Source organism: Varanus komodoensis, unplaced genomic scaffold, assembly GCF_004798865.1.
Source record: "Varanus komodoensis strain SLA01 unplaced genomic scaffold, ASM479886v1 scaffold38, whole genome shotgun sequence".
In the NCBI taxonomy this organism is placed as follows: Eukaryota; Metazoa; Chordata; class Lepidosauria; order Squamata; family Varanidae; genus Varanus; species Varanus komodoensis.
In genome coordinates, this window is record NW_025335909.1 from 6,594,086 (window position 1) to 6,602,363 (window position 8,278).

General features: G+C 47.8%; 1 protein-coding gene across 1 annotated transcript in view; it reads left to right on the plus strand.

The window, feature by feature from the left end:
• The window catches only part of LOC123028733 (RILP-like protein 1), a 7,648-nt gene extending 428 nt beyond the window's left edge, over window positions 1-7,220 (plus strand). The window contains exons 3-6 of the mRNA XM_044440947.1: window positions 1,212-1,362; window positions 5,233-5,351; window positions 6,033-6,255; window positions 7,000-7,220. Of these exons, the coding sequence (XP_044296882.1) occupies window positions 1,212-1,362; window positions 5,233-5,351; window positions 6,033-6,255; window positions 7,000-7,220 (714 nt within the window). The remainder of the gene's footprint in view (window positions 1-1,211; window positions 1,363-5,232; window positions 5,352-6,032; window positions 6,256-6,999) is intronic.
• Window positions 7,221-8,278: the final 1,058 nt, after the last annotated feature.

Sequence of the window (8,278 nt, forward strand, 5' to 3'; positions counted from 1 at the left end):
GAAATCAGAGGAAGTGGAACAAGGAAGTTTACAATAATGCCAGTTAAGACCCAGAGCAAACAAACACTTGTTGATTCGTTTTGTAGGACGAGCAGGTGGATCTAATGCGCCCCCTTGCCAGTAGAACCATTATAGACAAGTAGTGAGTTATAGCCAGTCCTAGTCCTACTTAGAGTAGACTCATCGGAACTTAAGGCAGGGCCCACTATGATGCTCACCAAGTGGGGTTGCCAGCTGAGCAGAGTGCCGCATGTTCTCGTGACTTCAGCAGAAGCAGAGCTCCTGTAAAAGACACCGGAGCATGGTCTAATTAGAAAGTTGGCAAATCCCACCTGCCTCCTTCAGGTGGCCGGCCAGCTCATCGACCTCAGTCGCTGTTTACTCCGCAAGTACCACCCGGGGCCCTTGGAAATTGGGGGAGGGAGACGCTACTAGCATCTCCAGGAAGAGCTGGGAAAGGCCCCTCGTGAAATCCAGAAGCCTTGTGTTTTACGACAGGCATTGCAGCATTTCAGAATGAGGAAAATGGTGGGTGATTAAGGGGAAAAGGGGGAGCCCAGGTTCGGCCCCTGGGGCTCAGGTTCAGCACATCTGATTTACAGCAGCTGTCAGTCATTCAGTAGAGTTGGACCTCAGCATCACAGGCCAGATGTAGCCCAACCAGCCTGTCAAGCTGTCCTCCAGGCTCCTTCCGACGAACATGTTACTCCTTCGCATCCCCTTTTCCCCCGAGCACCCATCATTTCCCCCATTCTGGAAGCTTGAGATGAGATGAACTAAAATTCATGGCTATCTTTAGCCTCCCTCCTTCGGCCCCTCCCACCACTGAACCAGAGCCTCCAAGAGCTCCAAAATGCTGTTTGTCCCTCCAGATGAAGGTGGGCCAAAACTCTTGGCGTAGTCAATACTGAAGAAGGTGGGCTAGTGGTCCCAGTTGATATGAGGCAGATTGCTTTGCTCCTAATCTATTTGTGTTCATTTATTACATCGTTCTGTTGCCTTGCTTCCATCAGAGAACTCCAGGCACCAGTGTGGGGTCCAAGGAGGCCTTGCTTCTGGTCCCTGGTCAACCCCAGAGCCCCTTAGCTTGGATGGAGAAGGGCACTCCCTTCCTATGCCTCCGAGACCATGGCCTTTTGAATCAGAGGCCTTTGACAGCCTGGAGGGAGGCCTGGGTTGTGAGACAAGACGCCGTCTCTTTGTCCCTTTAGGAGCTTGAATTGGTGGAGGACGTCTGGCGAGGAGAAGCCCAGGATCTCCTCACTCAGATCGCGCAGCTCCAGGAGGAGAATAAGCAGCTGATGACCAACCTCTCCCACAAAGACGTGAACTTCTTGGAAGAAGAGTTCCAGAAGCATGAAGGCAAGTGTGGGCTTCTTGGCAGCTGTCTGTGGGTTTACTTTTGAACTTCTGGGGAGTGGGAGGTGATGGCTTGCACCTTCCTTCTCTCTGGGTCCCCACTCCCAGCAGCAAATCCCTGAACAACTTGTGCAGTGGAGGAATTAATGGCACACCGACAGCTCTTTTTGCAAGCCACCCACCGGGCCTCGTATTTCTCATCTAACTATTTTTATATGAAACAACCTTCTTGCGAAGTGGTGGGTGTCGCATCTGCCTTTTCATTCCGCCAGGAGGTACAGAGGGTTAGAACGGAACATCCGCAGTGCCGCTTGTTTCCCCTTCTCCCCTCTCGGGATTCTCTCGCACATTATCATTATAACCCATTATAATTTGAGAAGAAAAGGGGTCCATGCAATATTTTCTTCGATTTTATGCCCTGCTCCATCTGCACACACCCCAAAACTGACCTTCAATACAGCTGCTGGTAATAAGACCATGATTAAAAGAAACATGGCTAAAATGGTGATAAATTAGACTAAAAACAAACAAGAACTAGCAGAAATAAAAGCAGAACTCAGGCCAATAGAACTCAGTGTGGCTACAGACCAACATAGAGTGCAATATGTATACAAAAATATATACATATCTACCCAGAAGTAAGGCTTCCTGGCTTTGGTAGGGCTTATTCCTGGGTATTTGTGATGAGATTACCCCAAAATGACATTCTAATAAAAGCTTAAGGCTGCTACCATACAGTCAAAAAAATCGCTTGGGTTTTAATTTCCAGAGGCATAACCAAGCCTCAGTCTGCAGTAGCGAACCAACGCGTCTTGTGGCACCATGAGGACTAACACATTGATTATGGCGCTCATCTCCAAACTGGTACCCTCCAGAACCCTCAAACCGCCTTACCATTGGCCTTGCTGGCTGAGGTTGCTAGCAGCTGTATCCCAAAACATCTGGCAGGTACCAAGTTGGAGATGAGTGCCATAATCCATGTGTATATCATTTCTTTGGATATAGGAAGAATTATGGAGATCTTGAGTCATATATGAAGGTACATGAAGGTACTTCGTGTACCTTCATATATATAAAGTACATATTCATGCACACGAAGGTATATTTTTAAACTCAGATCCGAGGAAACCAAAATGCAGAAAGTACAACAGACATTGATAATCCTCTTATTTATGTTGGCCATTCATAAAGCAGTTGTTGGGTGATAAAACAGACATGGCTTTGTTGGTGAGCTGATTAACCCATGTGCGAGGCTTCTGACCTCTGCAACACACACACACACACACACTTAGAAAGGGCTTAGAATAAAAACAGTGCCTGACCCACTGAACACAACTGGACTTTCTTCTGAGTAAACATATATAGGATCAGGCTGCAGAGCACCGACCAACCCGGCCATCTACGTTCCCCTACAGATAATTCTGACTGAAGTCTGTACATGAATTAGGATGCGATCCTATACATGTTTAGGCAGGAAGAAGAACCTGCAATTCCCTAACATGCTTCATGCTACCTTGGGTCGTAAGACTCAGTTTTGTTTAATCTTGCCCAAGAGCGCAGCCTTCACTGCTGTGCTGTTATAAACAGGATTCTGTTGGGGGAACTGCATTCACTGGAACACCGCCTTTTACGGCCCGGCACGCATGCCCACATTTAGAGTCCATTAGAGCGCTGTGTAGATATGTGCAAATATTGCCGAAGTGGGGAGGTTTGAAGAACTTTTGCTGGGAAAGGCAAATGAACAAACCAGCTGAACAGGACTGTTGAGAGTCACAGCAGAAGCTTAGGAAGTGGCCAGCAGGTAAACCAGAGAGATGATTTGCCCTAGAGGGCTTGTATAAACACAGGTGCTTCTGAGCATCCTTTTGATGTGGTTGGAAGACTTACACACCTGGATAGAGTCCTTCATATCCACCTCTTCTTAGCAGGACTGCCCTAAGAGGATATTCTCTTTCTGAGATGCTGAGCACTGCCTCCCTGACCCAGTTGGAAACTTCAGGCCTGGGTAGTTCTCTTTGTTCTGTTCTTTTAATACTCAAATTCCCATTGTTTCTAAACAGCCACCCTTGATTTGGTCTAGGAAATCCTTGTTGGATGTTTTAGAAAGGGATTGAGAATCAGTCACCGCTCCTGGAAAAAAAACAGAACCAAATTGGGAACATGGGGAGGAAGGAAGGAAGAAAATTCTTGTCGCACAGAGCATGTAAAAATAGAGGGGGCTTCCTTTTGTTGGTGCCATTTTGGTTTCCTAAGGATTGGCACTTGGATAATGAGGTTTCCATTAGCATGTAGGATATTTTCTGTAGTCCAGTGTAGCAAGTAACCAAGAATCTCAGCTTAATTTAGCTTAAAGCTCTTACTGCCAGTAACTAAGCCTTGGGAGGGGGATTTTAACCTTTAGAACTGTAGCAAAGCCGGGAAAACACCAAATTCTTGTTGGTTTGGGGAAAGGGCCTTCATGTATTGGATTCCAGGATGGTTTTGTACCTAGCTGCAGAGTGACCCAGATTGAAATCCTGTACATCCTTACCTATGAGTATGTCTCATTAAACTCTGTGGATTTAGTTCTGAGTAGACAAACCCTGCACAGAGTTTGTGCTGTGGCTGAAGTAGGTTTGGGAATGTGACTGGATTATATGCCTTCGGATCATGCCCTTGAATATAGAGACTGGAGCAATGGAGGAGACGGTGAATCTGTTTTGGACAGGCAGAGTTTCTTTGCCTCAAAGATGTTCTGTGCTTTTGTTCCATACTGCCACGTTTTTTCTGGCAAGGGTGCTGTGCTGTGAATGGCTGTGTGACAGGCAGAAATTCATCAGGTGCAGTGTTTAACCCCAGGGGCCTGGTTCAGCTAAGACCTCTCACTTTTGATTTGAGGTTACTTAGGAATAAGCAAAATGTCTTGTGTCAAAGATGAGATTCAGTGCATTGAATGAAGAAGTGGAAAAGTAGTGAGGGGAAGTAGTGAGGAGATGCAGTGAGGAAATACAGTTGCCGGTTATCAGCAGACAAGTTAAAGCAAAGCTTGCAGATGTCCCCTTGAGGCCTCCCAAGGGACAAATCTCGCTCTGGCACACTAGTCATTTGGACACCTTGCGAGCTCCGTCTTCCAAGCAAAGCACCAAAGAACACCCTTGACACGGATCAGGCGCAGCTTCCCTTCCCTCCGCTGCAGAGCCCATCAGTGTCCCCAAGCCGGTCCCTTCCTGGGGGCAGGAGGAGGTCCAGCTGTCCCAGGTGTCTCCAGCAAACCGTCCTTATCTCAAGAACGAGATGGCGCCCAATCTATGGAATGCGCTCCCCAGAGAGGTCCGCCTGGCGCCGTCGTTATTTGTTTTTTGGCGCCAGGTGAAGACCTTTTTATTTAAGCGTCATTTTAATTGTTAACAATATCTGCTTTTTATCTGGCCAGGGCGACTTCTTTTATATTGTTATTTATTATTGTTAATTTTATATTGTTATTTTTGTATTTTATTGTGTTGTGAGCCGCCCCGAGGCTTCGGCAAGGGGCGGCATAGAAATGTTTTAATAAATAAATAAAATAATAAATAAATAACATAAATAAATAAACGAGGCAAGGCAGCCACAGGGCCTGGCAGCTGAGGATCTCACACCCGCTTAGCCCAACAAGGGGCTACACATTCCCATCACAGTATCTTCCGGTTCTGGATCCCAATACATGCCAACTTTCTCAAAGACCCTCCGGTGGAAGGAACAAACCTGCTGAATTTCTGCCTGTTGTGTGATTAAAGGTGTCGGAGCCTGCCAGATGAACTGGGTATTCTCAGCCATCCCAGGTGTTCATATAGAAGGAGTGATGTAGCAACCGGTTCCTGCTGTCACCGGCTGTTTCTCTCTCATTTTTTATACCAGGAATGTCAGAACGGGAAAGACAAGTAATGAAAAAACTGAAGGAAGTCGTTGATAAGCAAAGGGATGAAATCAGAGCAAAGGACAGAGAACTTGGACTTAAAAATGAGGATGTTGAAGCAGTGAGTATCTTTTTCTCCCCCTTTGGGAGAGATGCGGAAGCAGTGTGAAGCAACAGTTAAGATCAAGGCCTAATCCCTAAATCCATTTTGTTTCGGGGAGGAGGAGGCAGGATCCGTGTCCCTTGGCTGGTGGCTGTGCCAGCAGAGAATGGACACATTCTCCAAATGGCAGCATAACTGGTTGTTCCCCTAGGCACAGCCTGGCCATGGGGCATCCCCATAGATGGAGGGGTCTGCCCATTCCACTCTGCTGAGGGGCAGCTGCCCCATCGTGGGGAGGGGGAAGAAATTCCAGGCCTCTGTCTCTTGGCTTGCTGATGCCCTTCACCTTCGAACTGTATGGCTTGTGTGTATTTGCTGCTCGCAGATGCCTTGCCTTTAGTAACTAAAGAATTTCCCACAGTTGCAACCATATGGTCATACTAAAATTAATTAGCACATTAAAAAGTCAAAATAACCCCTTGGTGTGCACCCTTAGGATCCTGTCAGCATGGATGCTGAGCTTTAGATGGCTAGGTTTCTTGATCTTGAGGCCATGACACAGATGGATGGACGGATGCCTGTCCTTTTGTTACATGTGAAATAGAAATTGTTTTGCATTTGAATGCTTTATAATTGGATGGTGCTGATTTATCACTTTCTTCCTTTGCTCCGCTTTCTCTCGTACGCATCCTCTCGCAGCTTCAGCAGCAGCAAAACAGACTAATGAAAATTAACCATGACCTTCGCCACAGAATAACCGTTGTGGAAGCTCAAGGGAAAGCCCTGATCGAGCAGAAAGTCGAGTTAGAGGCGTATCTACAGACCAAGGAGCAGGAGATGGGAGCATTGAGGACTGAGCTGGGGAAGCTCAGAGAGAAAGTGCAGGGAGAACCTAGCCAAAACGGAGAAGACATTCAGGTAGGTGGAGCTTTGTTACCTGTACATTGATTTTGGTTTGGTTCGGCTCGGTTTGGGTTTATTGAATTGGTGCCCCTATTCCTACAAGCGACTCGGAGTAGGCGCCACGATCGGGCACCGTGAAGCGGTTCCCTCAGCCACAGAGGTGTGTGTCTCGCAGCGTCTGCCATGCCCCCTCCGTTAGCCTGCGACCTTCAAGTTCAGTGCAGAACATTTTCCCATCATTCGGGTGCAGGAACACATCGTCTGCCCGTCCAGTCAGCCTTTGCCCCCGGAATGGGACGGGGCGTCATCCTGTCTGTGGCCAGCTTGTAATCTTACCTCTCGCCCCCTCCAATCCATTTTGTCTCCAGGCGGGTTAGTCTGGGAGAGCAAAAGGTTGCCCGGTGGGCTGGTGGCCCCTTGCAGCCCCTGAGGCAAGAGGAGAAGCCGAGCGCCTTTCCCTTTTCCTCTGTTCCGCCTTGCGCGTTGCTTTTGCCACCGCACTTTTTGCCGCGGTGCGATCAGCAACAGCGTGGAGGCTCTTGGGACTCCTGGGGCCACCTTGGCCGCCCCGCCACTCTTGCAGAAAGGGGTCCTCCCTCAGCGTGAGGCGCTGTGGGAGAGGTGGCCCTGAGGGTCCCGTGCCGTTGCCACTTTCCCACAGTGCTGGCAGGGCGGAGGGTGGGCACTGCTCAGAGCAAGGGATTCAGATGAGCTGGGACGAGGGGCTCCTTCTCCCAGTGCTGGCCCTCCATGCTGAGCGCAGCATGGAACCCCTTTAAAGCTGGGGCGGACGAAAGCAGTGGCGTGGCCGTGCTCAGCGTTGCCACAGGGCCCACGAAGGTCTCCAGGGAGACGGGCAACTGGCCTCCCATCCGGTGGATGCAGCAGCTTCTGGATACACGGTCCTGCATGCATCTGGGCGTCCACTTCGGGAATCAGAGTGCTGAACTGGATGGATGGAAGAACCCACAGGCGCTATTTTAGGACTGGAGTTGGCTGCATCTCAGTGGATAAACCGGAATGTGTACCCTGGGCCAGAATTGTGCCTTGGGCACCCCTCCCCCAACCACCCTTGCAATGCAATTTTTGGTTTTCAAATAGATGAGCTCATTTGATATTCCGAACCTTCTGCGCTGCTGGGCGATTAGGACTGGGAAGCATGTCTGCCTTTCTTATTTACGTCTGGGCCTTGCAGAAATTGGCATTGAACTCAGTTGTTACTAGCCAGTGGAAGCTTAGGGTAGAAAATCAAAAGTAAAAGTTTGAACTGCTGGAGACCACAAAGTGTGGACCATGATCTTTCAGGATATTGTGGGAGATGGAAAATAAATACAGCCACTTCAGCACAAAATGCAGAGTTTCCTCCATTCTCCCAAATCTAAATTCTTCAGCCAGACTCCTCAAATTCTGATTGCAGAACATTTGACAACACTTTAGGTATCTATGTGTTCTGCTTCAGTGTTTCCTATGTTCAGACTGATTATTTGTTTTGCTAAGAAGGAAGCAGGTGATGATCAGGGCTGGCTTCAGAAGTAGCTTCAGTGTGAGGATGAAGCCAAGGAACTTGCTCTTTAAAAAATAAACATTTAAATTTAAACCACAAACTCTGTGTGCTTGAAGGATTCCTTCCCAGGGCCAAGACTATGATTTTTTTCCTAATAATTTTGGGGTTGGTCATTTTATCCCTGTGGACAGGAAACTAGAGAAACTCTGTTTTCCAAAAAGAAATGGGTCAGTTTATAATCGTGCGGTCCAGTTTATGGTTCAGTTTATATTATAAGGGAATCTTTCACAGGTAACAGTTGCATTGGTTGCATGATACTAGTTAAAAGTGACACTGGATAGAACCCTTATGATCATTTTTGGGAGGGGGGTCTTTTGTTACTGTATGGTTATTGTTTTTAAAACAAGCCTCTAGCTCTCAAGGTTACAGAGCTGGGTTTGAAAAAGAAAACAATGCCTAGTGAATGGGAAGAAAGTGAGGGAGCTGGAGAGCAAGCAGCATTTCCTGAATTTTGTGGGAAGGGGAGCAGGGCATTTTC